Source organism: Lactuca sativa, chromosome 9, assembly GCF_002870075.4.
Source record: "Lactuca sativa cultivar Salinas chromosome 9, Lsat_Salinas_v11, whole genome shotgun sequence".
Taxonomy (NCBI): domain Eukaryota; kingdom Viridiplantae; phylum Streptophyta; class Magnoliopsida; order Asterales; family Asteraceae; genus Lactuca; species Lactuca sativa.
In genome coordinates, this window is record NC_056631.2 from 13,419,127 (window position 1) to 13,432,253 (window position 13,127).

Here is a 13,127-nt window from a genome sequence, read left to right on the forward strand (position 1 = left end):
CTTTTGGTTTTTGATTATTCAAAACCTTCAATTGTGAGAATCTGATGACATATAAAAACTGATCTTCAATTACTTGATGAGCGTGAGACAGAACCAATATCTTTTCTGATTTTCCAAATACTGAATTTGTTCGAAAGTCAATCTCGAGTATCGAACTGAATTGAAATTATCGATACCGGTACCGGAAATGGTACATGTTTTCAATACTAATATGGATACCAATGGTGTCGAATGGCAACTGGATTGCCACATCACAAGTGTTATCCAACGACCCCTTTAATTTTATGATAATTGTTTCTGGAACAAATAAAAATGGACTTTATGCCCTAAAATTTCAAAAAATAATAATAATGATCTTGTAAACTAAAATCGAATAGTTTGGAGGTCCCACTAAAAAAATAATAGAAAAACAAAAACTTGAATAGAAAATACAATCATCCCTAATAAATGAAGGTTTTTTTTTCTAGTTATCATATTCATTCAATCTGCCAAGTGTCATTTTGTGGTTATTTTAAATTAATTTTTTCCACATGTCATTTGATAAGTTTTTCTATTTTATAAAATTTCACATAATATTTTAATGTAATAATTAACAATAATAAATCCTCCTAATAAATAAAGAGCTTTTTGTCACATGACATGCTATCATTATTTTGTCACATGTCATTTTGTAGTTATTTTTAATTAAATTTTTTCCACATTACATTTTGTGGATTTTTTTTTCATTTTATTAAATTGTATATAATATTTAAATTTATTAATTGTAATAAATGTAATAATAAATGCATATCAATATCATTAATTGATATTTGTTTAAAATTCAAAATTTCTAAATTAAAATCTTATTAGTTTTCTATGTTTATTTGTCTAAATTATTAGTTTACATTTTAAAAAAGTAATAAATATTTTTATTTTAATAATTCATTATTTTATTATTTTTTTCTTATAAATTCAAATTTCTAAATTGTTAAAATATTCATATTTAATTCTTTTTAAATGAACTCATATAATACATGTGTCATACACCTAGTGTAGTAATAAATGGATATTAATTTCACTAATAAACTTATCTTTTAATAAACTTTCCAAAATTAAAACTCATTAGTTTTTTTTTTCTTTATTTAAATTTAAAAGATAAAAAACAATTTCATTATAATAAATCATTATTTTTCTTATTTTCTTATAAATTCAAAATTCTTAAATATTTTGATTTTTTTTTTAAAATTCATCTATATAATACATGAATCTCACAACTAGTACAAAAGATAGTTGTACACTTATCCATATTTAAAATTCATGTCCACTTAAAAATAAAAGTTAACGTGATGAGATTGTGAAAATCCAAGAAGAGAATTTGATATTATTTTTAAATTATTACATGTATGTCTTGGATTAATATTTAAAGCTCACGTAATAGGTTTAAAATGGATAAAAGAAAAGAGAATATACACCACAAATTTTATGTAAGCCGAAGCAGTAATAAATAAGAAATTAAAAGCAAAAAGTCTTATATACCCTTCTATCTTTGGAAGGTTTAGATTCAATAGTACGGGCAAGAGACGTCATTTGGAGCAACAAATCTTCCACGAACAACAAGTTCCTTGAACGCAGCCAATTCTTTACACGACCGGAGTTCTGTCTCACACCGCAAGAACGGCGGAAAGAATAACCAGAAGCTGGTGGCCATCACCACACCCAACGCCAGCGGAGCGGAAACCACCGGCGGCAGACGGAATCTTCCACCCACCGCCCTTTTAACCACCAACTCCAGACTCACCAACACGCCGTGAATCACGAAGAACCATGTGACTTCCCATGTGGGTTTCAGTCGTCCAAGGTAATAAAATATTAACTCGTGCATCAAACCGGAGACGATAAACGTGGCCGTTACCGCCGGAAGCGAAGCTAAATCTCTCGATAGAAACCTACCGGAAATTGATCGGACGGGAAGGTACACCGTTGGATGTAGTATACTTGTAACCATTAGATTCCATCTCTTTCCCCAAAAATCTTGTAGAGATGTAGCCAGATACGGCTCATCAAACTGTGGTTCGAGCTCGAAACCAACAATTGCTCGAGCTAAATACGCAACCATGGCTAAACCCACATCTAGAACCACATAAATATGAACACAAAACAGAGCCATTTTCATCAGAGGGTGTAGCTGGCCTCCATATTCATAAATCTTCAGCAACAAAACAAGCACCATAAACTTGACAGCGTAATTGATCGGCGATTTCTTTCCCTTTTTCGAAGCTCCACCTGCTTGAGATTCGTCGGATTTTCCATCTTGAGATTCGTCAGATTTTCCATTAACTTGAGTCGATGTCTTCTTATTTTGGGATTTATCGCTGATTTTGATCGGGACACAAGTAGTGATGATGAATTTGAACAAAGGGAGGGGTGGATTTGAGTACAAAGGACCTTTATCAAACGCAAACAACATCAATTTGAAGTTTGCAAGCCATGTTACGAAGAAAGAGGTAGGACCGGTGAGATTAACAGCGGTAAGGAGGAGAGGGAGGTAGATGAAGATGCAGAAGACAGGGATGAATGCTAAAAGACGTGTTTTACCTGGTTCTATAACTTTACTTATTTTGCGGCAGAAAAGGAGAGATGCCAGGACTGTTGTCCATACAAGTACGAAGTTTTTCATCTCCCCCTCCATTGTTGAGTTGAGTTGAGTTCTTTCTTCTTCTCCTTTCTCAAGATCTTTAATATTTGAACGCACACACCAAACATATACTTTTTCTCTAAATCACAAAATTATAGGGACCGCTAATATTAAAAAGTTATGTCAAAAATCTAAAATGGTAAATTATACGAATGGTCTATGTGGTTTGGGGTAATCTATCGGCTTGTGCGCTTGGTCTGTAACAATTATTTTTAACTCTAAAGGTCCCTATAATATATTTTTATTGCATCTTTAATCTCTTATCGACTTGAATTGACTATATTACCCTTATTTTAACTAACTTTCATTATTATTATTTTTTCTTTTTCTTTTTATCCATACATATTATTTAAAAACTTTTGACATTTTTAAACAAACGGAACCATCAAGATTAAGATTTTAAACGTTTTTATATATTATTTTAGAAAACACGTTATTTTATATTATTAGTGAATAATTTAAGGACCGTTTTTGTAAAATACTTACCGTAGGTGTATAAGTCACTCATGTCACTTCAAAATTCAAGGATCGCACCACTACCCCTCCTAACCCCTACCAACTCAAGATTAGATGAATATTTATACAATAAAGATTATTGGCAACAAATTAGGCGAGATTTATACAACGAACTTAGGGGTGCAAACGAGTCAAGCTAATCGTGAGCTACTCGGGATCGGATCGCTAAAAGCTCGACTCGAAACCGATTTTAAACGAGCCCGAGCCGAGCTCGAACTTAATATTAAGCTCGTTTATTAAACGAGCTCGAGCTCGAGCCTATGTCACTAAGCTTGATTAGGCTCGCGAGCCTAAACGAGCCTTTATATAATAGAATTTCTTATTTTTTATATATTAAAATATTTGTGGATTAAGAATTTAGGGTATTAGTAAACGAGCCTCTTAACGAGCTCGAGCCGAGCTTAAGCTTATTTAGGCAAGTCAGACAATAAACGAGCCGAGCCCAAGCCCGAATCGAGCTTGTATAATTATTTACGAGCTCGAGCCGAGCTCAGTATAAGAAGCTCGAATCGAGCCGAGCTCGAGCTCGAGCTCGAGCCTCTTAAAACTTAAACGAGCCCGAGCCAAGCCTAGCCAGGATCGGGCTTGGCTCGGCTCGTTTGCACCCCTAAACGAACTATTACACATCCTCGAGAGTAGACATTGATTTACGGTTAATATTTTAACGCAACAGTCACTCATTGAATTTCACTTGAGCGATGTTTAATTTTGTGAGATCTGAATATTAATTGATTATGTCATACATTACTTTTCTCAATGCTAACATAGTACTATCGTTCATTATATGAGGAAAGAAAGTTCTACAACGTGCTTCACACCTTGGTATGACCCCCAAGACATATCAAATCATGTATTTGTTGTGACCGCTCATGTTTAGGGTATCAATTATGTAATTGTTGATTTATAAGGAGCATATCCAATGTTTATTATTTTGTCATACTGCCTCGCCGTCGCTATCGTTGTCGCTGTTGTCGGTGTCGGTGTCGTCGTCGTCGAAGCGACCAAATTATTTTAGTAATAATAGGAAAGACAATATAGTCTTTTTCAGGTATGATAGAGGCTAAATCCGAAACAAAACAAAACTATATGGATAGTCCGAGTTAAAAGAAAATTGTTAGGAACCAAACATACACATTACTTTAAACCACAAGGTCCATTCGTTTAATTTACTCTCAATCAAATAAATCAAATAATATAACTAAATGAAAAGATGAAAAGAAAAAATAACAAACGTAAGACATAATAATAGACTAAAAAAGATAATGTTAATGAAGCCATACAAAGTTATTGGTTTTGGTTTATGATGTCCCTCATTATTTTCTTAATATAAAAGGGGCATAAAGTCGACGTTTATTTGCTAGAAAAGGATCTAGACATATATTAGCCGATGTCGAGTGCAATGTCAGTGATGATGTGGCTTAGTGTTGCACATGTGGTTTTTTTTTTGGTTTTTGATTATTCAAAACCATCAATTGTGAGAATCTGATGACATAAAAAAACTGATCTTAAGTGATCTTCAATGAATTGATTAGCGTGAGACGGAACCAATATTGTTTCCGATTTTCCAAATACCAAGTTTGTTCGAAAGTCAATCTCGAGTATCGAACTGAATTGAAATTATCGGTACCGGTATCGAAAATGATACATGTTTTCAGTACTAATATGGATACCAATGGTGTCGAATGGCAACTGGATTGCCACATCAGAAGTGTTATCCAACGACCCTTTTAATTTTATGATAATTGTTTCTGGAACAAATAAAAATGGACTTTATGCCCTAAAATTTCAAAAAATAATAATAATGATCTTGTAAACAAAAATCGAATAGTTTGGAGGTCCTACTAAAAAAATAATAGAAAAAAAAAACTTGAATAGAAAATACAATCCTCCCTAATAAATGAAGAATTTTTTTGTAGTTATCATACTCATTCAATCTGCCAAGTGTCATTTTGTGGTTATTTTGAATTAATTTTTTTCCACATGTCATTTGATAATTTTTCTATTTTATTAAATTTCACATAATATTTTAATGTAATAATTTACAATAAGAATTCCTCCCTAATAAATAAAGAATTTTTTCTCACATGACATGCTATCATTGATTTTGTCACATGCCATTTGGTAGTTATTTTTAATTAAAAATTTTCCAAATTGCATTTTGTCGATTTTTTTTTTCATTTTATTAAATTGTATATAATATTTAAATTTATTAATTGTAATAAATGTAATAATAAATGCATATCAATATCATTAATTGATATTTGTTTAAAATTCAAAATTTCTAAATTAAAATCTCATTAGTTTTCTATGTTTATTTATATAAATTATTAGTTTACATTTTAAAAAAGAAATAAATATTTTAATTTTAATAATTCAATATTTTTTTATTTTTTCTTATAAATTCAAATTTCTAAATTGTTAAAATATTCATATTTAATTTTTTTTGAAATGAACCCATATAATACATGTGTCATACACCTAGTGTAGTAATAAATGGATATTAATTTCACTAATAAACTTATCTTTTAATAAACTTTCCAAAATTAAAACTCATTAGTTTCTTTTCTTTATTTAAATTTAAAAAATAAAAAACAATTTCATTATAATAAATCATTATTTTTCTTATTTTCTTATAAATTCAAAATTCTTAAATATTTTAACTTTTTTTTTAAATTCATTCATATAATACATGAATCTCACAACTAGTACAAAAGATACTTATACATTTATCCATATTTAGGGGGTGTTTGGCTTAGCTTTTGAATGGCCAAAAGTCATTTTAGAAAAAGATCATATGCACAAGATGTTTGACAAAAGACTTTTAAAAGCTACTTTTGGATTTTGCAAAGAGAGAATTTTTTTTTTGGAAAAGTCAGGAAAACCTGACTTTTTGTAACTTTTCCAAAAAGATCTTTTGGCCTCTAAAAAGCTAAGCCAAACACCCCTTAAAATTCATGTCCACTTAAAAATAAAAGTTAACGTGATGAGATTGTCAAAATCCAAGAAGAGAATTTGATATTATTTTTAAATTATTACATGTATATCTTGGATTAATATTTAAAGCTAACGTAATAGGTTTAAAATGGATAAAAGAAAAGAGAAAATACACCACAAATTTTATGTAAGCCGAAGCAGTAATAAGTAAGAAATTAAAAGCAAAAAGTCTTATATACCCTTCTATCTTTGGAAGGTTTAGATTCAATAGTACGGGCAAGATATGTCATTTGGACCAACAAATCTTCCACGAACAACAAGTTCCATGAACGCAGCCAATTCTTTACACGACCGGAGTTCCGTCTCACACCGCAAGAACGGCGGAAAGAATAACCAGAAGCTGGTGGCCATCACCACACCCAACGCCAGCGGAGCGGAAACCACCGGCGGCAGACATAATCTTTCACCCACCGCCCTTTTAACCACCAACTCCATACTCACCAACACGCCGTGAATCACGAAGAACCATGTGACTTCCCATGTGGGTTTCAGTCGTCCAAGGTAATAAAATATTAACTCGTGCATCAAACCGGAGACGATAAACGTGGCCGTTACCGCCGGAAGCGAAGCTAAATCTCTCGATAGAAACCTACCGGAAATTGATCGGACGGGAAGGTACACCGTTGGATGTAGTATACTTGTAACCATTAGATTCCATCTCTTTCCCCAAAAATCTTGTAGAGATGTAGCCAGATACGGCTCATCAAACTGTGGTTCGAGCTCGAAACCAACAATTGCTCGAGCTAAATACGCAACCATGGCTAAACCCACATCTAGAACCACATAAATATGAACACAAAACAGAGCCATTTTCATCAGAGGGTGTAGCTGGCCTCCATATTCATAAATCTTCAGCAACAAAACAAGCACCATAAACTTGACGGCGTAATTGATCGGCGATTTCTTTCCCTTTTTCGAAGCTCCACCTGCTTGAGATTCGTCGGATTTTCAATCTTGAGATTCGTCAAATTTCCCATTAACTTGAGTCGATGTCTTCTTATTTTGGGATTTATTGCTGATTTTGATCGGGACACAAGCAGTGATGATGAATTTGAACAAAGGGAGGGGTGGATTTGAGAACAAAGGACCTTTATCAAACGCAAACAACATCAATTTGAAGTTTGCAAGCCATGTTTCGAAGAAAGAGGTAGGACTGGTGAGATTAACAGCAGTAAGGAGGAGAGAGAGGTAGATGAAGATGCAGAAGACAGGGATGAATGCTAAAAGACGTGTTGTACCTGGTGCTATAACTTTACTTATTTTGTGGCAGAAAAGGAGAGATGCCAGGACTGTTGTCCATACAAGTACGAAGTTTTTCATCTCCCCCTCCATTGTTGAGTTGAGTTGAGTTCTTTCTTCTTCTCCTTTCTCAAGATCTTCAATATTTAGAGGCTTTGTGGATGAAGATTTTCTATTTATTTGAACTTTAAATAAACACTTCTATGTCCAGAAAAATTATAACCCCGACTTGCTGCAGCTCAATAGATTTTCTGTCAAGAATTAACCGTCTAAAAGTACATGAGGGTGTCGTGGTTTTTTTTATGTCAATAGGGATGCCACATACGATTTTATTACTTTTGCAAAATTTTGTCTATCATCACGGTACCGACTTTTTTTTTAATTGAAAAAATATAAAAATTACTATTAAAACAAAAAACCTTAGAAATTAATTAAAACTAGTAAGCCGCTTTTGGGGTGACAAATTTTAAAAGAAATGTGTTAAAATTGCAAATCACCACCACAGTAGGGGAGAAAGTCGACAGCCCTTACAATTAGATGTCAAAAATGTAAAACCAAAAGAAGGGACTAATGGAAAAAATCCAAAATTGTTGTGGCAATAATGTTAAAGTTGGTAAAATATGGTGGCAAAATTCTAAAAAAAGTTTTTTGTGTTTTTTATGTCAAAATGTAAATTTTTTTTACTACAATGATGAAAAGTGTCAAATTCATTAAAGATTTGTGGCAAAAACACCAAATTGTAAAACTTTTCACTAAAAGGACTAAAAGTGTCAAAGTCACTAAAGATTTGTGGCAAAAACCTAAAGGTATAAAAACTTAATCAAAACATAAAAGTATAAAAGTTTTGACTTTACGGACAAAAAGTGTCAAATTTACCAAACATTTGCGGCAAAAACCTAAAACCAAAAAGATATTGTTTATAAGCTCCTTTAGATTTAAAGTCGTCAAAGTTGGTAAAATATGGTGACAAAATTCTAAAGAAGGTTTTTTTTGTGTTTTTAATGAAAAAATATAAAAGTTTTGACTACAAAGACGAAAAGTGTCAAATTCATTAAAGATTTTTGACAAAAACATCAAATTGTAAAACTTTTCACTGAAAGGACTAAAAGTATCAAAGTCACTAAAGATTTATGGCAAAAAACCTAAAAGCACAAAAACTTAATCAAAACACAAAAATATAAAAGTTTTGACTTTAGGGACGAAAAATGTCAAATTGACCAAATATTTGTGGGAAAAACCTAAAACCAAAAAATATATTGTTTCTAAGCTCATATATATATATATATATATATATATATATATATATATATATATATATATATATATATATATATATATATATATATATATATATATATATATATAAAAGTTTAAATGTTTCTAGCAACTATTGTGTGCATGAACGCACCAATAGGAATTTAGGAAAAAATAAATAATTAAATAAATCATTCAATGGTATTATAGTAATCTTTGCATAGTTAATTATGGTAGATAATCAATATTCCTGATATCACGAATAAGAAAATATAAATTTAGAACATTTAGCCCTAAATCGTACTCACAACTGTTTTTGATCCATCGCTTCTTCTTTTTCTTCTACGGACCCAAAAACACCACCACCGATTCCCCCTGAGAGTGATTGTTTAATTGAAGATGGTCAGAAACTATTTGCTGCCGGTGGAAACCGCCAGTAGCTATTGCAGATCACATTGGTTCTAACTTAAATCGTGTTGACGACTTCACCATCCAAGCAAGTTTCCGTGTGATAAATTAAAAATCTCTAATATCTCAATCCTAGCGTCAAAGTTTTGCAATATAACTAGGAGGTAAATGATTTCTTCCATCTTAAGTAAATAAATGGTATTTTACCTTTGTTGTCATTCGTTCATGGTGAGATAGTGGGGCGTGAATGTAACGTCCGTGTTTCTATGCTAAGCATTAATTTAATGCTGTAATAGTTAGAGTCAACACTTATAACCTACTTTTTAAAAAAATAAATAGGAATTATTTGAATATTATGTGATTTTATGTGCCTTATATTTAATTATAAGATATAATAAGTTAAGAATAAAAATAAGCGTCAAAAATAAAATAATAGATAGGTCCAATATCTATGAAGAAAGTTTTAGTGGTCGGGACAAGGATTCCGGAGATATAAAGAACGCCGAAATCCGAGTTATAACGAAGAACATATGACATGTTGAAGTTTTGCGTCAAAACCGGCACGTCACTGGGAAACGTAAAAAATTAGTTTATGATAAACTACTTTTTATCCTTAGGAGTCTAAATGAAAGTTGTAGAGTACGTCTCCACCTACGCGTGGATATAAAGAACGTCAAAAACGGAGTTCGTATGCAAAAGTTATGACCTTCCGAAGATACAGCTGTCTAAGAGCATGACACGTGTCAGAAACCCTAAATTGACTGGACTCACGACGTAAGGAGTCAAAAAGTCACATTTTGAAGCTAGAAGTCTATGGGAACGATAACTCAAAAGCTCACAACGTGAGTAATGAATTCTCACGACGTGAGGAGTCAAACAGACACTATTCAAGGCTAGAACGCAAATGTCAAAGCTACGAGGTGATTCATCCATGGCTCACGACGTGAGCAATGAATTCTGACGACGTGAATGGGCCGAAATCAGCCTATAAATAGCAAGTTCGACCTCATTCACTTCTTACACCAAATCTTCCTTCTCTCTCTCGTTTTCTGAAGCCATTCCGCGTCCCGAGCCCGACGATCACGAGCCATTGACAGTTTTTAGATTCTATCTACTCCCGCTACTAAAGTGAGTGCATATTTATTTTCATCTTACGCATAGATATGAAATATTTTATATAAATTACATGCTATGTGTGCATATTGTCTGTATACTTGTTATCTATGTTAGACGAACACTATTATACATGTTTTAAATAATTTAAACTGTATATGTATTTTATATCTACAAATATGTTGGGGGTAAAACATGGATAGATGAAATAGTTGGTGTGTGATGAAATAACATGATGAGAGGCCTCTGTAACGTCCCGAAATTCAAGACTAAAAATTTCTTTTAATAAAACATTACTTTAAGCAAATTCATCATTTTAAAACATAAACAGAGTATTAGTTTCCAAAATACATGTTCGTTATCAGAGTAAACATTCCCAGGCTGTCTAAACTATGGTGTGTGCCATGCGAACACCCCGAGCTCCTCCCTCCGCTACCGGAAGTACGTGAAACCAAAACTGAAAACCGTAAGCACGAAGCTTAGTGAGTTCCCCACCCTACCACATACCATGCATAACCACATACAGCACATACTGGGCCACGCCCCCTACCTCGGGCCTCGTCCGCTACAACGGCCCTGCCGCTCCAGGCCCCGCCTGGCTTCGAGCCCCGCTCAGATACAGATCTGTTTCACTTAGGCCTCGCCTGTCACAGGGCCTCGCCCACTAACATATAATAGCACATAAACATATCACATCACATCACATAAGCTAAACACATACTAACGGATCTTGTCCTAAGGCCTCGCCTATCTCTGGGCCCCGCCCTTGTCCTGCTACTGATGAGTCATGGAACCCCGTCCATACCCCTGCTGATAATGAGGTACGGGCCCAACCCACCCTCACTCCTTCCCTAACTTGGGCCTCGCCCCTGATCTGCTACTACTGAGATGTGGAACACCATCCACACTCTGCTATTGGTGAGATACGGGACCTCGCCCACACTCACCTCCCTACCAGGCACATACAAGTATCACACAGACAACAAGTACAAACTATCACATAAACCATTCCTTGGGCACCCGCCCTCTATCATTGGACCTCGTCCCGAAAATCACACTAGCATATTGTGCCTAGGGCTAACCCCCGGGTCTTCTACTCATAACTACATGGGCCGACATTGTGGCCGTAGACCCATTCATACAAAGGGAAACTCACCTACACTGGCTGATCTGGCTGATGAACCCACTAGCTGCTGCACGGCAACTCTCTAAACTTCAGCTCCACTCGCTCCCCGAACTACCAATATCAATACAACACTGAGTCTAACTGACCCCGACAGGCAACCAAGTCAACTCTGGTCAAAGTCAAAGTCCCGGTCAAAGTCAACCTCCCAGGTCAACCCTACTCACCGAGTCACCCTATTGACTCACCGAGTTCATATACTCAAAGTCCTTCTATTCGCGAATCAACTCGCCGAGTCAGTCCATGACTCGCCGAGTCTACCGATTACCGAGTCCTAACCTGTCCAACTCACCGAGTCTCCATTCGACTCACTGATTCGAGTCTCAACTCGAAGGGTTTGGGGTTTCGCGACCTGACTCGCCGAGTCCAAGACAACCTTCAATAGACTCGCCGAGTTGTTCTTCCAACTCGTCGAGTTCTTGCCCATCTTCATCTGACTCGACGAGCTGTTCATCCCACTCGTCGAGTTCCTCCAAATCTTCCTCCTACTCGCCGAGTCCACTCAAAGGACTCGCCAAGTCCATTCGGTCCTTCACACATGCAGAGGACTTTTGAGTCATGCAGGGACTCAAATCTGTAGATCTACCCTTCCCAAACCCATTCCTCACGTAAAATTGCAAACTTTACGTGTAGAGAAGGAGATCTAGGCAAAATACACCACAAACTAGGGTTTAAGGCAAGGAGGCTCCATAATCAACTCAAGGGCTGCTACTTTATGCTTCTCAAGACCATAATATGCTTAGATCTGGAGTAGCAACTTCATATCTGGCTTCTAACTCAAAATAATAACACTATGGCTAAAAAGCCCCAACAACCACACATAGATCTAGGTGCAAAAAGGGTCCAGGAACTAGTTTATTACCTCCAAATGCTCAGAATGAACTCACAATCCCAGATCTATAGTCCCTTCTTGCTCCTCCAAGTTCCTTCTTCCTTCTCCAAGCTTTAATGCACCTTCCAAGGCAACAAATGGCTCAAATAAAGGATATGGCGGCTAGGGTTTAATGTTCTAGGTGAAAGAGGCAGTAAAGGAACCCTAGGGGAGAGAATGAGGCGCTTAAATAGGCTCCAAGTCCCGAATTTAGGGTTTTCCTTGCATAGACCAGACTCGCCGAGTTGGTCACTTACACCTCGACCCGGATCCCGCTCGGACTCGCCGAGTTGACCCCTAAACTTAGGGTTTTCTTTCCTTTCTTGGTCTTCAAAACTTTGGGTGTTACAACTCTCCCCCACTTAAACTAAACTTCTTCCTCGAAGTTTGCCATGGCCCACCGCCTGCGATCTGCCTCCAATACCCCACCAATTATTTCAACACCAGCTGCCTACCTTCGCTGGTCTTCCACCCGGTCATTCTGACTAGCATCACTCCTTGCGGATAATCACACTCGGAGGATTCTCCCCCACTTCGATCCCGCCAAAGATCCCAAAATTATTTTATGTTTGTTATATTAACTTTATGTTACGTTGACAAAACTATATTTATTACTGTTCTGTCATTAGATCAGTATTATTTGATTCGGGGGCTACCCGATCGTTTGTATCGCTAGCGCTTAGCAAGAGATTTAGTAGAGCTCCAGGGGAGATGGATTGTCCACTAGAGGTCGAGATAGTAGATGACAGGATCGTGAGGGTCGCCAGAGTGCATAGAGGATGTTCTCTTCAGTTGTTCGACTTTCCGGTGGACTTGGTCCCTATTCCCCTGTGAGGGAATAAGGTTATAGTGGGCATGGATTGGTTGAGTCCCAA

At 35.5% G+C, this 13,127-nt stretch overlaps 2 protein-coding genes across 2 annotated transcripts; both read right to left on the reverse strand.

Annotated features, from left to right (window-relative positions):
- Positions 1–1,331: 1,331 nt before the first annotated feature.
- On the reverse strand, positions 1,332–2,760 carry LOC111881335 (acyl-CoA--sterol O-acyltransferase 1-like). The gene has a single exon (XM_023877741.3). It carries the CDS (start codon positions 2,666–2,668, stop codon positions 1,541–1,543), a length of 1,128 nt encoding a protein of 375 aa, XP_023733509.2. The 5' UTR covers positions 2,669–2,760; the 3' UTR covers positions 1,332–1,540.
- Positions 2,761–6,352: 3,592 nt separating this feature from the next.
- On the reverse strand, positions 6,353–7,516 carry LOC111881261 (acyl-CoA--sterol O-acyltransferase 1). The gene is made up of 2 exons (XM_052767618.1): positions 7,219–7,516; positions 6,353–7,128 (listed from the first exon to the last, which is right to left on the reverse strand). Exons 1-2 carry the CDS (start codon positions 7,514–7,516, stop codon positions 6,389–6,391), a joined length of 1,038 nt encoding a protein of 345 aa, XP_052623578.1. The 3' UTR covers positions 6,353–6,388.
- Between the last annotated feature and the right edge of the window lie 5,611 nt (positions 7,517–13,127).